The sequence below is a fragment of the Harpia harpyja genome, chromosome 15 (assembly GCF_026419915.1).
Source record: "Harpia harpyja isolate bHarHar1 chromosome 15, bHarHar1 primary haplotype, whole genome shotgun sequence".
NCBI lineage: Eukaryota > Metazoa > Chordata > Aves > Accipitriformes > Accipitridae > Harpia > Harpia harpyja.
Window position 1 is genome coordinate 10430929 of NC_068954.1, and position 21691 is coordinate 10452619.

At 38.8% G+C, this 21691-nt stretch overlaps 1 protein-coding gene across 1 annotated transcript in view; it reads left to right on the top strand.

Annotated features, from left to right (window-relative positions):
* The window catches only part of LDAH (lipid droplet associated hydrolase), a 128513-nt gene that overhangs the window by 72811 nt on the left and 34011 nt on the right, over nucleotides 1-21691 (top strand). Inside the window, exon 5 of the mRNA XM_052809526.1 lies at nucleotides 13817-14057. Coding sequence (XP_052665486.1) covers nucleotides 13817-14057 — 241 coding nt within the window. The remainder of the gene's footprint in view (nucleotides 1-13816; nucleotides 14058-21691) is intronic.

The window sequence follows — 21691 nt, forward strand, 5'->3', positions numbered from 1 at the left end:
GAGTGTAAGAAACTGTAAGTTAGTATGAGTGATAGATGGACAGACTGGGAGAAAGTATAATGTTTAAAATGGTGTTGGAACAGGTATATTAACTTTTATTTTCAGGGTATCCTACTAATTGCTTTTTCTGCTAAATTCTTCTCTTCTTTTTACCACATAGAGTAGAAGCAAAGGTGTGCTAGATACACAGTTGAGTTAAGGAGTCTCTGCTGCTGACAAAAATTGGTCATAGTTCTGTTGGTTCACACACGGGAGTCCTGGCATTTTCCATCACCTGGGAAGCTGAGTTTTTCTGTTTTCCTGTCATTGAATAGCATCAGCTATAAGTTAACATCTACTTATAACTTAAGCTATTCCTGTCGTCTTTTTTCCAGGATAGTCTGTAAAAGTACAGCACAGGTTAACTGCCTACGAGGTGCTTCAGTATATTAGTTTTGCTTCTGCATTTCATTAGTAAGGAATAGAATGGCTATTTGTAGCTGGTGTATGTTACAGCTAAAAGAATGCCTTCAACTAACTTGTCCCAGAAATGGTAACGTACCTCAGGCAGAGAATATACCAGAGGCAGAGTATGAAAGGAGGAAATGCTCCTTAAGTTTTTTTTTTTAATAATATTTCTCTGATTAAGTCATGAAAAATAAGGAAAAGATTTGGCATTGTGAATGAGCCTGTAGAGTGGGGAAAGATAAAAATTCAGTTTGTTGTGATCCATTGTATTACATTTGACTACTTCAAAAGGAAGGTACAAGAAAACTGATGGTTGGGAAATTATGAACTAGCATACACAAAAAGGAAGTTCCCCTTAAATTTCATTAACTGTTGCTTGGCTCACATATACTTGTGTGCCATTTACAAATAGTGACTTTGTCTAATATCGCTGAGAACAGCATTGTCCATACAACTGGTTAATCTTCCCTTTAAAAAAAAAAAAATCTTGGTATGACCTTATATTTTGCAACAGTTAATACCGCAGTAGAATACTGTGAAGTTGTGAAGATTATGCACAACTTCGCAAGATGAGTATCAGTGTGTCCTGTATCTTTCATTACTCTGTATCTTGAAGAAAGTTAATGCTGTTGAAATGTTTGGAAACAATGCATTTCTGAGGTTTCCAGGAAGATTCGTATGTATGTTGTTTCTTAGAGAAACCTTCTGTGGAATGTGGAAGGAAGTATATATGTATGTATACTGTTCCCTGAAGAACTGATACAGCTGATACTTTCTGTGTATGTCTAAGTAGAAATAGCTGAAAACATTGGATATATGGTTGTTTGAATTTATATTACCCTGAATCCAGCCTGTTGTAGTGTCCAAAGTTCTCTCTTTTGTAATTCAAAGTGATGGAGACATATCTAAGTTGACCAACTCCCTTAAAGTCAGTAATAGTCATGAATTTTTATAGAGGTGAGAAGGGGCCTGCATGGGTTGTGCCTGCGGTCACAGAGAAACGAGAGTGGTCTCTCTCTCACACACTTTGATAATTCTCATTTTGCCTGACTTGTTCAAATCCAGAATAAGAATTAATTGAATTGATTATCCCAATCTATTAGACTATGCTGTAAGTAATTTTAACTAAAAACATGAAGTTAAGTATGGACAAAGGAGAGTACATCAGATGCCAAGAGGCAGAGACAACCCTGCCATCAGACAAAGATAAACGGAAAACAGCCCTTGTCACACAGCCAACCTGAGCTTAGGATGTGATGCAACACAATATTAAGGCAATATTGTTTGTTAGAAGTATGTTATGAATTTCTAGTTACTTTGCAGATCTGTAGAGGAGACATTGATTGGAGCTTGGCTACACTTCTCCGCTGCCTCAGCTCTTGCTGACTGTGCTCTTGTTTGACCTTTGAGTGACAGTCTGGCCAAGGAACAAGAGTGAGAAGGTTGAGAAGACAAGCACGTCGGCAGAGCACTTTAAGGAGGCAGCCTTGTCTGTCGTACACATATTGTAAGATTTAAAAGTCTGGGTGTGCAGGAGAGGGACTTAAAAATGTTATCTTCATATTCTCTGTACTTACTGTTTCTTATACGTCTCGTGAGTCATATTTGCAGAGATATGGTTTAAGAAAAGCTGGCTTTTCTCACTGCGTGTGTGGAGTAACAAAGTATACAGTAAAGGGCTAAGGGTCTCCCTCCATCAGTGCTCTTGTGAAGGTGAACGATGTATGTCACCATGGAGAGAACTCATGCATTTTAGCTCGGCATAACATGGTTTATAGGACAGACAAGCGTAAGTACTATCATACAAGGCAGGTGTGTTCCAGAAAGAGGAATTCAGACTGAAAGAAGTAGAGGGAAAGCCTAGGAAGATAATAAGGAACCTAAATTATGGGAGGAGCTCAGGATATCTTGGCTCATTTAACCTCATTAAACAGAGAATGTGTATATGAGTGCCTTCTATAAACATTAAAAGGAGTAAATAGAGAGAAAAATAGAATTGTTATGCAATTATCTATTATGTTAGAATAAAATACTTATATAGGATCAAATAGATAGAAATAAATTCATAAATTTGAAACTGATTTCTGGACACGGAAGTATTGAATCTGAAGTAACCATCCAAATAAGTAACAGGAAGAAAATGATATTGTTTTTAGTGAATCTGAGTAGTTAATGGACAGGTCTGTAAAAAAAGGTAGGAGTGTACTTTTGTTATGGTTGCTGTAGTTTTTGCACCATGAATAATTATGTAAGTTCATGTATTTAAGTTGTATATTGTAAATGTCATTCATATATATATATGTATGAAATTGTAAATATTAGTATAAAGTATGTCTTATATTTCAGTACCTAAACTCCTGTTTGTGGACTTTCCCATAGTTATCCAAGAAATATTACTTGCCCTGACTTGAGGTATAGCTTCTGTGGCCCCAGTTGCCTTCCTTGGAAGCAGTAAAGGTTGACCACAGGTTGACAAAGGTGGACCAAAGGTTGACACATTATGTACAGTGTTCTTCATAATACTGAAAACCTTGTAGATGGCAACTGGTGTGTCTTGTTTACATGCTCACAACAAAATTCATCAAAGATTTGAAATTACAAAGGAATTCTCCATCGGCACTGATCTCTGTGTTTTGTTTTGGTAGCATTTTCTGTTGCCTGAAAAAAATTCCTTTTTTAATTTTAATTAATTAATTTTAATTTAATGAGTTCCATATCAGAAAAGGGGGCCCGTGCCAGTGGTAGTGCTGCGAGTCTGCCATCTTCTCATCCTGTGCTGGATCCTTGGTTTTGGGGGTTTGGATCTTTTTCCAAGGCATCATAAAGTATGTCATTGGGTGCTGGAGGATTTCTTATAGTTTGATGGGAAGGAAATGCAGAATGGTTGTGGACTGGGTTTAGTGATCAGTCTTGTGCTGGAGTGTTAACAAGTCTTATTTTGTTAACAGTGTTCTTTGAATAGAATGAAATATTTTTTCTGTAGTGTTCTAAACTTCATGTTTCATTCTGATTTTTTGGAGGAGGGTAAAAACTTTGCAAATAACCTTTAATTGTTTTTTCCCTCCTGAAAGGGTATGTTTCTTTCCTGGGCGTAACTACTCTGCAAAGATTCTGCCAGCTTGCTGTGTAACTGAAACATGCTTTAATTTTACTTCTGGGGTTTTTTTAAATGTGGTAATCATTTAGAAAAAAGAAGGGAAAGAAGGAAAAAAACCCCAAACATTTTAAGTCAATGCATTTACTTTCTGTTCTTCCTGGCTTATTAGTTTAGTCAGTGTATGTAATATGCAGTTGTCCTAGGACAATGTAGTTGCATGAGAGAAGTGAACGTATAAAAAACATTATCAGGCCTTACGTTAACTTTTTTACAGCTTCCTGATACAATGTTGTGGTTTTGGAAATTGAGAGTGTCTGTCACATCCATGTAAGGTGACATTTCTATCTCTTGCAGCGTTCCTGTTGGTAACAGTTCTACAATTGGGAACTGATAGCTTGGTGCAGCGTAGAAGTTGATGTCAACACAGATTTCTGATACCTGCTTTAACATTTGAATTTTTTAATTTCTTTCCATCACATCTACTTATGTCACTTGTCCCATCCAAAATATTATTTCGCATCCTTTGCAGTTACAGCCCTTAAAAATTTGTGGAGTTATGGTTCTCCACCCCATTGCCTTTTTGCTCCCATTCACTAAGCTATTCATATTTCTCTCTCTATATATAACTTCCTTCAGAAATTTTCTCATCCAAGCCCTTCATTAATTTTATGCTGTATTTGTGGCTGGCTTTTGGTTGAAATCTTCCCTTTTAAGATGTACAGCACAGACTGCAATCTGTGTTGTCTCCCAAGGAGACAAAGCTTCTTCTGGCATTTGTGATGTGTTTCCTCACTATATGTAACGTTACCTTGCAGACCTTCTCTATTGCTTGCTTTCTGCGCCGTATCATATTGCAAACTTGCTTATCATTTGCTGTTCACCATTTCCAATGTGTCCTTTCAGCTCTTTTACTTACCAGTTTTTTTCCCACTTGTTCATGCTTTAGATTATTTTTCCAGGGCATATTTAAACAGTAGTAGCTTCTGAGTTGGTTCTGTGAGCTGAATAATTAAAGTACTAAATTTAACTTAAGAGAACCTCATTATTATACTGCTTCTTTCCAATTTTGGGTTGGTTTGGGGCTTGGGTTCTTTTTTTTTTTTTTTCTGTGCTTCTGCTTGGAAAAATTGCCTTAAGCATCCTGAAGCAGGTACCCTGGTTGGATCTCAGAAAGCTGGTTTGACATGTACTGAAGCACTACATTTATTGGAAACTGCAATCTAGCTACAAAAGAGAGGTAGTGACAGTCATTATGAAATAGCTCTAGCTTCTCTGCTGCTGCTGCCTATCTGTAATTTGAAGACCAGATCTGCAAACATTAACCAAATACATAATAGGTTTCTGATTTCTAAGCAGACGAATGTCAAGGTCCTTTAGTGCAAATGCAGACTTTGCCTGACTAAAAAGTAATAGAAAAGCAGTATACAACTTTTTCTGTATATCAGTGAAAGTTATGATATAGCTAATCTGCTTCAATGGCAGAGGAAGCCTAGAACTGAAAGACTGCACAGAAGTGAAAGTGAAACACAATGCAATTGCAGACATCATGCACTGATGTTAATGGGGCTGACCTGCATTTATTGTCTTGGCATGCACTTTATAGACACTATGCATGTAGTATGAAGTGATGTTTAGCAATTCTGAATCATTCAAGACCAGAACCTGGGAATTACTGCACATCTGCAGCTTTTACAGAAGTAAATACTGAATTCCAGTCTTCATACATTGCAATATTAAGTGGCACCAGTATATTTACAGTGTTTTCAGTGCTGGAAACGGTACACTGCTATGAACGGACCTTTTCAGAGAACACTTACTCAAATACTGCTTTATTAGTAGCATTTGCTCCCCGAAAAAGTGCTTATTGAGAAGTATGCTCTGCTGCTTCTAATTAGAAGTCTTAGATCCTCTGTATGGTTAGTGAGAGGTAGAAGACTCTACTAGAAAGTGTTTTCAGTTCATGTGGTGTCTTCTGAGTATCTGTCCATGAGTGACTTCAGTTGAGAGTCATGGGTAATTTAACTCCTAACTTGGGCACCTCAGTTAAGGGCCAGTAGTGAACTTGATGAAACAGCCAAAATGAACTCTGAAAAGGGCAAAGGTTTATTCTCATTCATTTTCCCACTGTTTCATGGTGCGATTTCAGCAGTTTTCATTAACCTGTATGTATGTAAAGACATACAGAGTTAGTGACTCGTTGTTCTTTCCTTGCTGAGCAGCTGATGAATGATCTCTTGATAACAGAAGGGAGGATCTGTGTATAATTGCCAGGGATGACATACAGCGTGCTTAGAATCTCAGTGAGACAAAATCAATTATTAAATCCCTCTGAACAGTTTGAGGGATTTCTGACTAAGTGAGGTAGATACACTAAAACTAGTATTTAAATTATTTTTCTGTATAAAACAAACCAGGGCCCATCTTGTGGCTCTTCACAGCAAGTGGCAAAATACAGCTTATATTCCAATAGTGAATCCTCCTCCTTTCCCCCTAGCCCCAAACATGATTGTTTCACACACATCTTCTATTAATAACAGTTCCTGGTCTGCGCTATTTTCTAAGCCGTGCCCAGATATCGTCTGGGAACATGCTGGCTGGTTTGGGCCAAAATCATTCCAGAGGACATAGTGAAAAGTTTTGGTGCTTGAGTCTAGGTCCTAGCCCAGTTTAGTTTACCAGTATGGAGGCTATGATGCAAACTGGAAGCAACAAGCATAGGTGATAAAAATTTTTCTACTAGTTTCACCTCTTTCTAGTTACAGAAGGCATACAAGGAAAAAATCACATGGGATAGTCAATAATCAGTGCCTCTGATATGATAAAGCTTAGGTTATTTCTGTACTGATACCATAAAGAAAACTGTTTGTTGTACTGCTGTTCTGGCCATAGATCAGCTCTGTGCACATGAGCCTACTTTACTGTGTTTAATTATGAATTTGCTCTTTTAGTGTAAGATGTCATTAATATTCATGTAACCAGTGTACTGGATGGGGATCTCTAGGTTTTGCTATATTTATTCAACAAAGAATTAGAAGCGTGTACCTGGGCGGTATGTGTACGTGTGCGTGTGTGCATGCACGCGCATGTGTTGAACTTGGCATGTGCCCAAGGCAATACCTAGACCTAATGCCTTAGAGGTAACTGCTCGGGAGTTGTCAAGCAAGATTAAATCTAAAATTTATTTGGTAAATGAATCTTACGGACTGCTTGCATGCTTTTATGCTTAGTTCTTAAAAGTACATTTGATATTTACATACTAATGTTTTGTATCTTTGGCACTAATGTTTTTATTCATATATGTCTGTGTAAAAGCAAAAAAAAAAATCCTGACTTTTTAAATAATGTTCAAATAATGTTCATCTTTACCCTGTTGCATTTATGCTGCTGTGCTCTCACCTGCATAAAAAAGGTGGCTGGATCATTGTATGCTTAAAGATGGCATTAAGTAGTTCTGCTCAACTGAACCATAATTTCTTCAGATACTGTGAGAGCAATTCTGCCTGTGAACGTCTGCGCATTCTCCACGTGCCTTCACAGCCCTGCACACGTCGGTTCCCTTGAAGAACTCGATCCCTATCTGGATCCTCAGTATGCCTATGAAAACTCTAGCAGAAGGTCCTGTGATCCAGAGTCTTGATCCAATCTGTTCTCAAATGATGAAAACTCAAATACCCCTTAGTAAAGTTGAGCTGGCAGACATTGCCATGATGCTGTTAGTGGCACTCGAAAAGTTTGTTTCTCCTAGGGGGCAAGAGTTCCTTCAGCCCATCAGAGAAAATTTAAGTGTATTATTTAGAATTTTAACAGCACGTTCACAGAGTTGCATACACTAGCTGTGCTTTTGTTTGGACAACAAATTAAGCTCTGCAGGGAGCAAATTATGCTCCTCATATACAAAGGGTTTTCTTAGAAAATTTTAAAAAAATCCTTCTTTCTGTCACTTAGTCTCATACATTATACGTAACAATGAGAAGTCTGGAATGAAAGGAATATGGAAAATTAAATGAATCTGGTGCCAAAGTGAAAATTTGGGCACTAAGAAATAGGAAATGTAGAAAAATTAAGTTGAAAGTGTGAAATCAAGTGCACATGCCCCTGCCTCACAGCAGTATGTTGGGAGGGGGCTTTAGAAGATGGTAACAGAAGACTCTCTTGAACTAAGCAAGCACTAACGAACTGAGCCACCATCACGTTCATGGTAAAAAAATGCAAACTTTTCTACAAAGTGTTGGTTATTTTTTTTTTCTGCCACTTTTTTTTACAGAAATAGTTTGGTTACCCAGAAAAGTAAGCTTTGGTTAGACCAGAGGATTGTGAATTACCATACAGTTGTTTTAAGTCTTTCTACTTTCACAATGTGTATGTCAATTTGAAGACCAGATCTGCAAACATTAACCAAATACATAATAGGTTTCTGATTTCTAAGCAGACTAATGTCAGGGTCCTTTAGTGCAAATGCAGACTTTGCCTGACTAAAAAGTAATAGAAATAAGTCATGTAACTTCCTGAATTTCCATTTATTGATCCATAAAATAAGTATGGTAAGACTTCTCTGTGGGACTTAATTCTTATAAAGCACTTTGAAATTTTCAATGATAAGATTTTCTATTAACTGTGTTTGTCTGTTCCCATTTAATATGCCCAAACATTTGTTTAGGATCACAGGAGATCCATAACATAAAATAGAAGAAAGTGCACGCAGTATGTTCTTACTTCACAGCAGGAGTGAAATAATTTTTTTGTCACTTGAGTTGATTCTTTAGTTCTTTTGCTGTCATGGAATCATGTGGGTTTGTTGATACTGAGCTGTGACAGACAGTTTGCTGATTCATCAAACCAAATGGCATCTTGAACAGTTGAAGAAGAAATTATTCAAGATTTTAAAATATAACTCTATATTATATATATTATATTGTATTGTAGTATATTACATTATACTATACTACGCTATACTGTATTATGTATAATACATGACTGAGCAAAGTGAACGGGCATGTCCAGAAAGTCCCGCTCTGGTGAGAGGAAAGCCCAAGCCAATGCTGTCTGGTTTGTCCTGTGTGTTTTCTTGGAAATCTGCTCAGCACAGCTGTGGTAATAAAGCAGGGAATACTTCCCTGACCCTCGTTGTTTTGCCTGCAGGTTTCTGCATACCAAGTAAAGAAATTGTGATTAATGTGGCATTCTGTGTCAAGGGTAGACTGTAGATTACCATTAAGTGCATCATTATGTTATCTTTGAAAAATTTACTAGGTTTCACCTGACAGATAATAGCTTTTCCTCTGCCAACACAACAGAGGAATAACAAACTAATGTATGGGATGAACTAATATATATCAAAAGAAGTGTTACTTTTGACAGAGAAACAGCTTTTGCTTTTTGTAGGGTTTTGAAGGAATTTTAAGTAAAACTTCCGTGCTCGTTTTCTTTCCAGCCGTGTGATTTGAAGTCGTGCACGTAGTGGTGCTGTTGCTGCGGAGCAGGGGTGTTTGGCTGCAGGGTCTGTGGGCGAGCTGCAGAACTGTGCTTGGATGCTTCTTTACTGAGCATCGGTCGGTGCGATGGGTCAGTTATAAAACATAATAGATTGCTTCCTTGCTTCTGCATGCTGATTTGATCTCTGGAGTTCCTCATGGGCTCCAAGTTGCACAACCGGCATGGGACCTGAGCCTTATGTTCTTTTTGTTGGTGGTTATTATATTAACTGTTTCTGCCGCCTTGGTGATTAAGAACAGATTATGCAACAGGAGCGAAGAATTTCCAAACCCCTTCCCTGCTGAAAAGTCAATGTGAGCCTCCAGCGACCGCTGCTGCTGCCATTAAAGCAGAGTGAACCAGTGGGTTATTTCTGAGAAGTTTCACTTTCTGGTATTTTCTTCAGTGGATCAGAGTCTTGTTGGTTTAGAACTTCGGTAGAGAGATCTGAATGTGCCCGTGAGGTGTCATGGGCAGGGATGGTCTGTCCGTTGCGAGCCAAAGCACGGGACTGAGAAAGCCTGGCTGTAATTAATGAATTCACCTACTTGGGGTCTCTTCTGAAACAGATCTTTAAAATGGCTCCTGCTCCTTTCTGTCAGTCAGCGTCTGCCTTTTCATGTCCTGCCAGCTTTTCTCTCCCGTTTTGTTCTCTTAGCAAAATGTCACTCTATATTAAGAGCAAGCGGCACAGTGCGACAGCTCCCTCCAGGCCCTCAGCTGTGTGAGCTCAGGAGGCTACACACCTGAGGTGCCTGAATCTGTAACCAGCATTTCTTGTGCGTAATCAAAACTGCCTAATTTCGAAAGTATTGAGCTCTTTTCATTGGCATCACAGGAGTTAACTGCTCTGAAAATCGAGTCACTTTTTTGAATGTTGGTTGTAAGTGGCATCCAGTTTTTAAGCGTGGTGTTACGTCCTCAGTACTGTTGTTTACCAGTCCCTGTAACAAGTAGTATTACCCGCTCAAACTTCGAATTGTAGCTGATGAATATATTTAAACTCTTTCAGTAGAAGGCACTAATGAAAAATATTACTGTGGGGTTTTTTTAGCTTGATCTGATTTCCATACTTTTAGTGTTTTTATAAAGAAACCATTTAAATATTTTACAAAAAATCCTTTGCTGGTGTAGTTGAGACTATTAAATTGTGCAGTGATAAATAATAATTTATTGTAAATTTAATCGTTTGGCTTTTTGTACTCTGTTCTCATTTTAATCAAAAAAATAAAACTTGCAACTGTTTCTGCAAATGCAAAAACATGTTGACATAACCATTATCCAGTGAAGACTTGAAGGTGCTCAGTTGTCACCTTGTCATCTTGTTTTAGATATATTAAAAACCGAATAGAAAGCCCAGATGTACAGGAATGTATGTGTTCTTTATGTAGGTAGTTTGGAGGAAGCCTTTGTTTTATTCTTTAATATTTATATGAAGCAGTGATCACATGAAGTGAATCATATTCATTTAGGGATCCTGCCTAAACAAAGCTGGGTCAGTGCCATGCTTTTGGGGAATGGGCATTTAATATTCTTTGCTTTGAGGGCTCACTTTTCCTGTGAAATAAGTAGTTTCTCTTCCTTCTGTGTTGTAAAATTTACTGTGCAGGTCATACATACCTGAAGTTGACAGACCGATCACTCTAGATACCAAAGTATATAAACAGTGACAAAAGTGAAACTCCAGAAGTCCCCACACCTTCCTACTGTGGTGTGTGTTGAAGGAATAATGGGCAGAATACATTGGGCTTCCCAGGCGGTTTGTCCTCTGGACACGTGCTCAGGCCATGCCCCATTCATTTTTTCAGTGATACATATACCGCTTGACTAGGGACTAGGAGCTGCCTTGGCACCCACATCGAATTATGTGAAGAGCTTGCAGGTAATGTCAGCTTTTTGTTGTTAACAAGACGTAAAACTTCTGAGACACTGCATCATATTACAGTCCCTTGAACCATTCAGGTCTTGAGCCCTATTTAATTGAAAGAGTTAAAAATTAATGATGAAAATAGAAGCAGCTGACTGGTGACTAACCCAAAGAAACATCTATGCCTTACATGTTAAACTTTAATGTATGCATCATACCGAGTGTTGAAATCTTGCAATTTAATAGCATGTTATATAAATAATTGTTAAATAAGTTGAATGACAGTTTTACAAATACTATTTATTGTCACAACAATCAACAGTGACAATTCCAGTATGATGTAAGAATATATGTACTATTTTTAGCAGGTTGACGAAAGCACAGCAAGGGTAGGTGATACAACTCACAGCTCTCAGCGACTCCTGGGCACAGAGCGTGTTTGCCTTCAGTAGATTCACTGGCCAACTTCCAGTAGTCCCCAGACCTGCTCGAGTCTCTGTGACTATTGTCTCTAGCTTCCCAGCTCTCTGCCTTCCCATGTGCTTAACCGATAAAAATCGCTGGACTTTGAGGCTAATTTTAACCAGGTGAATCTGGATTTCTCTCTCTAGTTATGCGTAATATTTTTTGTGTTTTGACTGATTGTTATCACAAGAAACTTCTATCATTAAGTATGAGAAGGGTTTCTATAAATAAAGGGGTCATTAACCTTTACAGACTACTTAATGGTATATACTGTGGCATTCATAGGTGTGACGATACCTGGTGCTTATGATGACTGGTCTTCTAATAATTCTGAAAGTTGTAACTTGAATATAATTCTGTGCCATCTACTTGATTTCAGCTAGTGTAAATTGCATATAGATAACATCATGGCATTTGAAAAGTAAAAAAATTATATAACTGTTGTTGAGCATTTGAATCTCATTAATTTCCTTCATTTTACCTGTATATTTCTACTTCACTTATTTGAAGACACAAACATGACATACTTTTTTTATGAACATGTGTGTCATTAGAATAAAATATGTTAAATCTGTTGTATCTGCAGTTGTGTTGCAAAGAAGTTGAACTACATCTTTAAGCAATTCTGCAGTCAAATGCACATTTCAAAATCCTGGCCCAGGAATCTAGCAGTAAACTAAGAAATAGTTGATAAGTGTTTGAAAAATATGAATTTCACATTTCTCTATTATTGTCTGCAAAAGATTAAAAAAAGAAAGAAACTAAATAAAATTATCCTCCATCTTACCACCATCTTTTAAATTTGTGTGTCATTAAAAAATGCAGGAATGCATGGGACATTGTAACAGCTTTCTTGGTTTGTCCTTTTTCCTCCAAGGTTTAGCAACTTCCCCCAGTGGTTAGTACAGCTCTCCAAGCAACTAATCCTGTATCTATAAACTGTAATGTCAAAGGATTAATGTGTGCCTGGGAACGCAGGTCAAATCTGCTTTAGATCACCACAGTTTGAGTTCAGCTCCTAGCTGAAATATCACGAAACTACCATATAATTTAGTACAAGTCTTGCATTCCTATTCTTCAGCTGCTGGTTGCCTTTAATAAAAAGAGGCCCAGGATTGATTTCCGTGCGAATGTATTTTTCTTTGTCTAAAACCAAAGTAGTATCAGCTGGAAAGTAGAAAGATTTCTTAAAATAGTTCTGTATTCGATATAAATAGCACTTTCAAAGTCTGCTTTTAAAATACTGTAGAAAGTACAGCATGGCAAGTTACTGGTATTTCCTCAATTTCTTCTGTATGCTATGTTACAATGCCCAGATTTTGTAAGCATCTCTTGGTGGCACGCCCTGCCTTCCACTGGATAGCTGGTGAGACCAGTGGTGCTGCACACAGATGCAGTGGCATACATTAGCTGAATCTCATCTGAGAGTAAAGACAATTATTTTTAAATATTTTTTACAAAAATCTGAATCTAATTTGTGCAATACATAGAATGATATATGCAGTAAGCAGACATATATAACTACATCTATTTTATTTACTCTGAGTCACCGACAAAACACAGCAATTTATACCTAATTATCTGCAAATGTAAGATCCAGAATCTCTGTTACTTTACTTTCTTGATACTTATGTTAGGTACTGCAGTCGTGTGTTTTTGAGAGTTTTTCCTATATGAATTCTTGCAATATGTTTTTACTTCCAGAAAAAAGTGGCAGGTATCCTTTTAGAATATTCGTTTGATCTTAACATTGAAATGTAATTGAGAGCAGGTATATTAATTTACTTCTGGTTAGTGTGGGTGGCCTTTTAATTAATTTCATTCTCTTTTAAGGCTACAGTGTATTCTATTATCGTAACATAAAATAATTACCAGCTTTAGAATATGTCTATTTCTTTATAACATAGAAAAAGCAATATTGTGCACCACTGTACACATCTTAGTGAAGGGGCTGCATGCTTAGGCTTTTGTTCTGACCAAGTTTACCTATATTGAACTGCAAATTGAAAACCCCACGTGTTGTCAAACTGTAAAGTTACTGTCAGAGTGGCTGACATTTTTTTAATTTGGTTGGTTGGTTTACTTAGGGAAAATAGTTTACCAGATGAAATAAAAAGCAATGTACTTCTGCTGAAATAAAAAAATCTGCCTGGACCAGAGTGACGGTTCCTGCCTGCTGCCCTCTGGTGGGATCGCCGTCCTCCTGGAGCAAGTGGCTGTGCTCGCGCTCCTGGGCACTTGTTTCAAAACCGATAGCACTGAGCATTTCATAACGACGTTCTTGTTTGCTTCGTCTTTTAAAAAATTCAACCTGGGCATGCCACAAAGCCTGCCTACGTGTCTGAGGTGCAACGCGCCTGGAAACCCAACTTCATGTCAAGCAGAGACTCATTTAAAAATAAAGTCTCCTGGGCTGGGATGTGGTGCGGTAGGACTTTGCTGACAGTCATTTTCTCATGGCCTGGCAGGTTCTTCGCTCTGTGCTGCTGTTTCCGACGATAGAGCGTATGGCTCAGTCCCCTCAAGGAAAGCTCATGACCCCTTTGCTGTGCAAACTTCGTTACATTCTGTACATGCCCGTCTACCTGCTGTCCTTTCTACCAGAGGGAGTCAAAGCCTCCCTGGTGCGGTTTGCTCTGCGAGGAATGAAGACCTGTGATGAATCTTCCATAACAACCTCCGTGAATCTTTTCAGCGTGGACTGCATTGGTGAGCCCCTTCTTTTTTGTTACACCAGCTTTTGTATTGTTCTTGTTTAGTGTTGATGTAGTTTGTGGGCAAAAGCTTAATACTAAAGCATGAATAAGTTTTGAAGAAGGACAGGTCTAATCTTTTCTCGAATTAAGACCATGGGTACAGGAAAACCTCAAATGAGTCGATTAAAAAAAAAATCTTAAGAGGAAAATAACAAATAAAATATTTTCCTAAAGAATATATATTTCTTAAGAAAACTGACCTATACTACTAACAGTATCTCGTGATCGAAACACTGTTTTACAATCTGGTTTATGTTACTTATGTCTGCTTACTTTTTGCATTTCATTCATATTGGATGGTGAAAATAAATCAGTAATCAGTTTCACAGAGGGTTCTTTGCATCTGTTTTTTTCAAAGCTATGATTTAACCAGCTGTATAGATTTTGTTATCTGAATTGGAATATTGGTAAATTCAGAAAAGAGCCTTCAGTCTACAAAGACACATAGAAGTTACTTTATGCACAGAAGAATTTCAGCACTTTTTTGAGCATACGGAGAAAGGTAGAAGATTAACGTTCCTCCAGTGCATATTGTATGCATATTTTGCACATTCTAGCAAGAGAAACAGCTTTAAGAAAGGGAATAATTTCAGATAAATTATGTTAAGTTTAGAATGAAAACCAGAACGTGGATTGTGCTATACTCCAGGTATTTTGGTAAGCTAGGAGTTGAAAACAATTTGGAATAGAATTGACGTGCTAACACAGTAATAATAGCAAGAAGGAAGTTTTGATTGCATTAATAGTAGTAAAAACACATTCCTACATTTCCACTTGTGCTCTGTCTTCTATCAGTTAAATTTTACCTACTAATCGTCCAAACAGATGTGCCGGAGTAACTCTGTGATTGCAGCGAGGTCCTATACCTTTTGCAGATATCTGTGGATGTGTTGGTCTGTATTGGAGGCTAGCTGTAGGACTGTAGAGACTGAAAGCAGGATGGGCAGTGAGGGTTCTTACTGCCAAACCTAGACAGCCCTGTTTATGTTGTACAAACCTGGCATAATGACAGTCACTCCGCTGCAGTACCCTGTGCCTGACAAAATCAGGCTCCCAGTTGATAATGTGAACTTCTGACAGGAGTCCTGTGGTCTGTTGTTTCAGTTCCTACTAATTTATGACAAGTTTATGGTGACCCAGGAGAAAGCAAGCACGCAGTCATACGTACGCTAGGCTTTCAGGTTTCTTCCTTTGATAATTTAGTCTCAGAGAAAAGTATGTGAAGGTCTGTGGGGTCACATCTCCACAAGCCAGGAATCCTTCTCTGGTCCCCACAGATAAACTTTTACCTCTCAAAACTGGTTATCCACATCCAGGGTTGTATTGGAAATGGTCCTTGGCCTGCATTAACCTCCAAAAAAGCGTGGCCAGCCATTGTTTGTGAGGGCTGTTTGGCCCAGACCACAGCAGTGGCAGGAATAATTTAACAGAACGGTTTTTGCGTGCTGCTGTTGGAGCCTGATGTGCCGAGCTCTTTGGTCCCCAGGTAAATGAGCCTGGTTGGGGGGTTTGTGTGTGTGTGTGAGCCTGTTGTAATTTTCTGTATGCATCAGTGTCTGATCTGTGTCTAAGCTGTAAGGTAAACTGAGGCAAGAAACCAGGCTGAAGGCTCTTGTACTCATAGGATGTGATCTCTGCCTATGTTCAATTTATTGACTGAATTCGTTATAGCAGAATGAAAACCCCTGTGAGCTAATGTCTTGTAAAACTTGCATTAATAGGCCTTACTGATGCAACTAGTTCCTTTGGGCTTGTGATATCATCTCTCTTGAGCAGAATTCCCCTTTGGTTTCATCTTTGGAAACTGATGATGTTTTACAGCCCAGTGACTCAGGACCACATGTGTGGATTAATAATCTTAGGGCTTTCCGGATATTGCCTGTTAACCTTCTCTTGGATTGTTTGCGGACAATAGAAAATGTAACCATTCAGCAAAAATTTGCTAAACTGAGCACAACAACTGAGTCTGTCTTACGGGACCACTCATCTGTGAGTTACTGAAGCCTCTGAATTTGTGGTAAACGTTTTTCTGATTGATTCCTTGTCCCTTAATAAACTGCTAGATATGGTTCAGAAACGTTCAGCAAATGAAGTTGTTTCTCCTCTCCAGGAAGGTTGCATGTCAACTCATTAAAAATACATATATTGCTTTTGGCATGTACATCTGTTGCATTACTGTAATTGTAATAAAAGCTGTGATTAAAGGCAGAAAAGATGGTAAAAGTTTCCTTAAAACTAATACGTCCGTTAAAACAAACCAACCTGCCAGGGATTTGTTACCACATCCCAAGCTTAGTCACAACAATGTTTTCTCTCCTCTGAAAGGAAATGAGATTTGAAAACTTAATTATAGCGGAACTCTAAGACCGAGTGCTGCGCCCATTGACATCAGGAGTGAAAAGCTCCATTCAGTGGCAGCAGAATCAGGCCCTTGGTTGAAAGAGTCAGTGAAGGAGGAATTATATTACATATCTGTCCCAGCACTTCAAATGATGTTTGTTCCTGCTTCTTATCCAAACTCATCTTTCCATTGCCCTAACTTTATGGTTGATGATACATAGAAGCCCCAGTCACGCAGCAGAAGGCATTGCGATGACACTGTGCAGAAGGGTAACATACCGTCTTGTCCCAAAGGGGAGGTAGTACAGAAACAGGAGAGACAGCAAGGACTGTAGAGAAAACGGATTGTAAGGAAGGATGGGAAGACATGGTGTGGAAGTAGTAAGGGAACTATTAGAAATAAGCAAAGGGGTCTGAAAGAAGTTTGCCTACCTGGATTAAACTTTTAGCAGAAGTTTCTTAGGGCAGAAGAAACATTACAGTGAACAAACTAGCATTTGGGTACTTGTATTCGTGAAACTCGGAGATGAATAGACAGAAAAATTGGACATGAGTGACCTTGAGTTATCTGAAACATTGTCACTCTGTTTATTCAGGCTAACAAAACAAGGATACCCCTATCTAGCACGGTGGTGGTTGTTCTACAAATCATGTACAGTCCTGCAATGCCGGAATACTTTGGCACTCCAGCACGTTGAAATTTGTAAACATTTCTTCGGTGACAGATGCCAGTAGCAGACTTACAGTGACAGTAAAGCGTTCTATCTACATGGGACAGGATTTATTGTCCAGCCGTTTGACTGGCAAACTTCCTCCATTTGTTTCTGTAAAATTTCCACAAAAGCACAGACATTACATAATGGGTAAACACTGCAAGGCTTTTTCAAGAGGCGGGCTTGCAGGTCAGAGGTTAACGTCTGGATGACAGTGAAGATACAGATAAGCACAATAGCAAGAAAAACCTCCAACTGGCCCAAAGGCAGTGCGTCCTTTGTGATCTTGAACCTGTGACTTCCCTGGAGGAATCTCCCTGTTTGTTTAACCTATCTGGGGAGCGGGGAGCCCGGGGATCTGGGGTGGGAGGAGGTCTGCTTTGTGCAGTTCAGGCAGGTTGGGAAGGAGGGGACTCAGAAACCTGAAATGAGGGTTTCACATGGGTTCAGGCTGTCACACGAATGCAGGCTGGAGACAGTAGATTTCCACTTTATTTTAAGCGTCCAAGAGATGTTGTAAGAAGACAGGGAACTAAGATTAAACTTCAGAGTTTGGATTCAAATTTTATCTTGTTCCAAGTGTGGAGACATTCAGATTTCATGTGGAGTGTTTACATTTCCCTCATTTTACAGAGAAAAAAGGACTAAGGCATTTTCAGACACTCCACTCTTATGCCAGCAGGACTGCATAGGAAGCGAGAGTCCTGACTGAGGTATTGAGGCTTGTCTCCCAGCAGTAGCTACCTCTCTCTGTTAGGTGTACAGGATAGCAAAATTACACCCCTGAAGTGCCATAGAGTAAAAAGCTTTATTGTAGATTAGAATTTGCAGAACTGTCGAATAGCATCTGGGAGATAAATTTGTATCAAAAGCCAGTGAAACATAGGCTTCCAGTTGCTATGAAAATGGAACATAAGCTTTTACATTGACTAAGTTATTTTAAAATTTTATCTCCAGGGAGCCAACTGGAAAATGTCATTCTGGGTTTGAATTATCCCAGCCTTGGGAGTTGTCATGTATTGAGATCTGTTTCTATTCCAATTCCCTTTTCTTAATCAGAGAGATTTTAAATATGACATTATGGATGGTCTTCATCTGACCACTGCAGACATCGTGCTGTCCAAATAGTTGGCATCCAAAGCAGGACAGGTGAAGAGATGACTGTTTCTCTTTACTGACCTCAAAGGGACCCTCTGTCTACTAGATACCTAAAATTGGAGGAGGTAAATCCCACTCTATCTACTGGCTGCTCATTTTGCTGCAGACATCAGAAAACAATGTGATCTGAATTGTCCATGCAGCCTTTACCCTTGCTGCCAGGACAGTCAGGTATCCCATGCTTTGGCTGCACTAGAATTTATAGTTGCTGGTTTCTAGCGAGATTCCTGTTGTTTCTTTCCTACCTTCTTTGAAAACTCATTTTACATCTCCACCTCCATTTCCTGACGAGATGGGAAATTTTTTGAGAGTTCTTTTTTGGGACTAAAATGCTGTAGAAATACCCATCTAACTGAAATACTTGGGTAAGGACAGTGCGTGGTGGTGTATTCGTGGCACTCCATAGCGCCTCCACCTGTTCTGCTCATGTTTTTCAGAGTTAAAAACCAGTGTTCAAAGTATTAGGTAAGCACTTGATAAATGAATTCACCTGAAATGGTGAAATAAGAGTGCTTTGCCCCCCAAAGAGTATTTTAAAAAGCTATATAACCACATAGCTAAAATTTAGTTTACTTTTCTTTCTTTGTTTTTAAATTAAAATGGTGTTCTTTTCTTGCACTGAAATTAAAATTTAACTCCTAAAAGTAACAGAAGACACGATGCACACCTCTAAATTCAGCACAGAAGGCAGAGCTCTTCTGATTTTGTTTTATGGAACGAAATCGAAAGAGCTCTGCGTTCCAAGCTGAATGGAACTAAAACTCTCCATTGAGGCATGCAAGGCCAAGGGGGAGTTGCACATTATATTCTCATCTAGGTTTTATTATTTCAAACACTGTACTAGCACATTTGAAAAAGAACCTGACATTCAAGACAAGCGATGAGCTATTGCCCAGCATCACTGATTAGCAGCAGAACTGTACATAGACCTACATCCCAGGGCAACAGTTGATCTACTGAACGTGTTTAACCATTAGTTTAACCTTATAAATATATATACATATGTTAGTCATGAGCAGCTTCCACAAATTACATTGGCTAGACAGGCTGATGTGCATGCGGTGCATTTTAAAATAGAGACAGAAACTGATACCACAAAGGATTTCAGGTAGCACCTTGCAATCTCACACCTACATTTTTCATAGTGGGCAGGAGAATAAAAGCTTTCCCTCCCCCCTTGCCACTGGACAACGGTGCAGATCTTTGAATGTAGACCAGTACATTTTCAAGTTGATTTTCCAGGCTGACTGAAATCAAAGCCCTGGTAGTAAAAAGTGATTGCTTTGTTTTTGCTGGTGAATGTAAGTTTTAGGTAACTTCTGGCTATAATGCAGAAATAATTTCAAGGATATTTTTCTACTTTTATAATTAAATATGTATAGAATTTCAGACATGATGTATAGCTGGACAAAATTTCACAGAGAACAGAAATCACTTACGTGGTACGTAAATTACATCTACATAAACTAAATAATGTTAAATCTGTACAGTGTAGTGTAGTGTATCACAATTTGGCAAAATGGATCAAGCTCAGGAGGTCTCCTCTCTTCTTCCTGTGTGCATTCTTTGATTCTCAGTGGGGCAGAAAGAGGTCAAAATGATACAGCAGATAATCTCCTTCCCTCTCACTAGCATCTAACTAATTAGGATTCAAGAGAAGTTGTCTTTCCTGAAGTCAGGTAACTCTACAGCTGTCTCTTACAAGATGTTTTTTGCCTGTGTCTGAATTTGCTACTGCCACATATTGCCAAGGGTCAGAAGGCTGCTTTGGGTAGCCCAGCAGTCTGACCCAGCCTGCTAAATACTCTGCTTCTGCAGAGTTTCTCGGTAGGCTCCTGTGTGCTGTCACAGTTGAGTCCTATCCACTTCTGACATTTTAAGTGATGATCGTAATATGTATTTCTGCGAAGTGTTTAAGAGCGTGTTTCCTTACCTGTGGAAACACAGTAATATTTTATCACCTGCTTAGCAGGAAAAGGGGCCAAAGAATAACAGTCTTTAATATTTTCATGTTTCCTCTGCTACTGTTTATTTTCCTGTGTGATGCCTGACTAAAATGTTTGTTTAATGCAGTCGGACAACTCACCTTACCAAGGCAGCACTTAAGCTGACGGAAAAACCTCACATCTGCTTTATTCTTTCTGCGAGTGAACTAAATTTTTCCTTATTTCAGAGTAGGATGCTCATATTAAATTACTGGAGGAAGGCAATGACTTTTATGTATTTATAGTCCTATTTATTTTTTAAAGTCAATCTGTTTCATAATTTACCCCATTTCCAAAAGAAAGAAAGATGTTTAACAAGGACTTTTATTACTTGCAAAAGCTTTTACTTTCCTGTGAAAGCCTTGTGAAAATAATAGTAATAATGTGGAAATTTGTCATTGGGTTTATTTCTGTTAATTATTCCTATTTTTCTTCTTGGGGGGGGAAACCCAACGTAAAAAACTCCCATCATAAATATTACTCAGAAGGCGTGAATGTTTTGATAGTGGAACTGCTGATCATTTCCATGAAATGTGAGGCACAGTTGGGATTTGGTTGGGGAAGGGGAGATTGTTTATTCGCCCCTGGTGGGGTTTCATCCCCAAGGATACGATTTACTCCCACAAATTTGCAGCGAGTCTAATGACGTGTTGCAAATGGCATGAAAAAGGAAGGGGTAACATCAACAAAGCAGAAAGGATGTTGAAAATAAGTATATGCCAGTTAAGTGCTAGCAGCTACAGTTGCTTCGTGTTAGCCAGTGCCAGATAGTCATCTGCAATTTGGCACTTTATTTTCCCTGGGCCCAATACAAAGCCCCCTGAATTCAGGAGAAGGATTCCCTTCTGCAGTAGGCTCATGCCTTTTGTCTCAGAAGTGTCTGTCTAAATTCTCCTAAGGAATATCTGAAGTAGGGCTCGTGGCTCTGTCATAACTTGTGTTTACTGGTTGGGAATTTAGCTTGATTCATTGAACTCTTTCATCGTGTAGTCCCAGCAAAGCACTTAAACACACACAAAGTCCATACCTATGGGTAAACTATAGGCATTTGTGTCTTGGAATAAGGGTTTTTTTTGAAAATGACATTTACAAAGCCGCTAACTGATGCAATACCTGTCATTCCATGTGCCTAAAGGGGGCACTGGTCTGGATGTAATTCCTACAGTCAGCTAAAGCAATATTGCAATCTGCTTTGCTGCTGCTTCTTGTCATGAAAATGTCCACCAGCGCTCACCATCTCCCTTGCCTAATTCTGTACTGTGACAATATTGACAAGGAGAAAATGCCTACAGAGTCTTCATGGATCTGTGGAGGAAATGTTGGCTTATCTTGAGGAAAACCAGTGGTGCAGGGGATTTCTTGCTGGTTTGTGCAATGGTCAGGTGTATTTA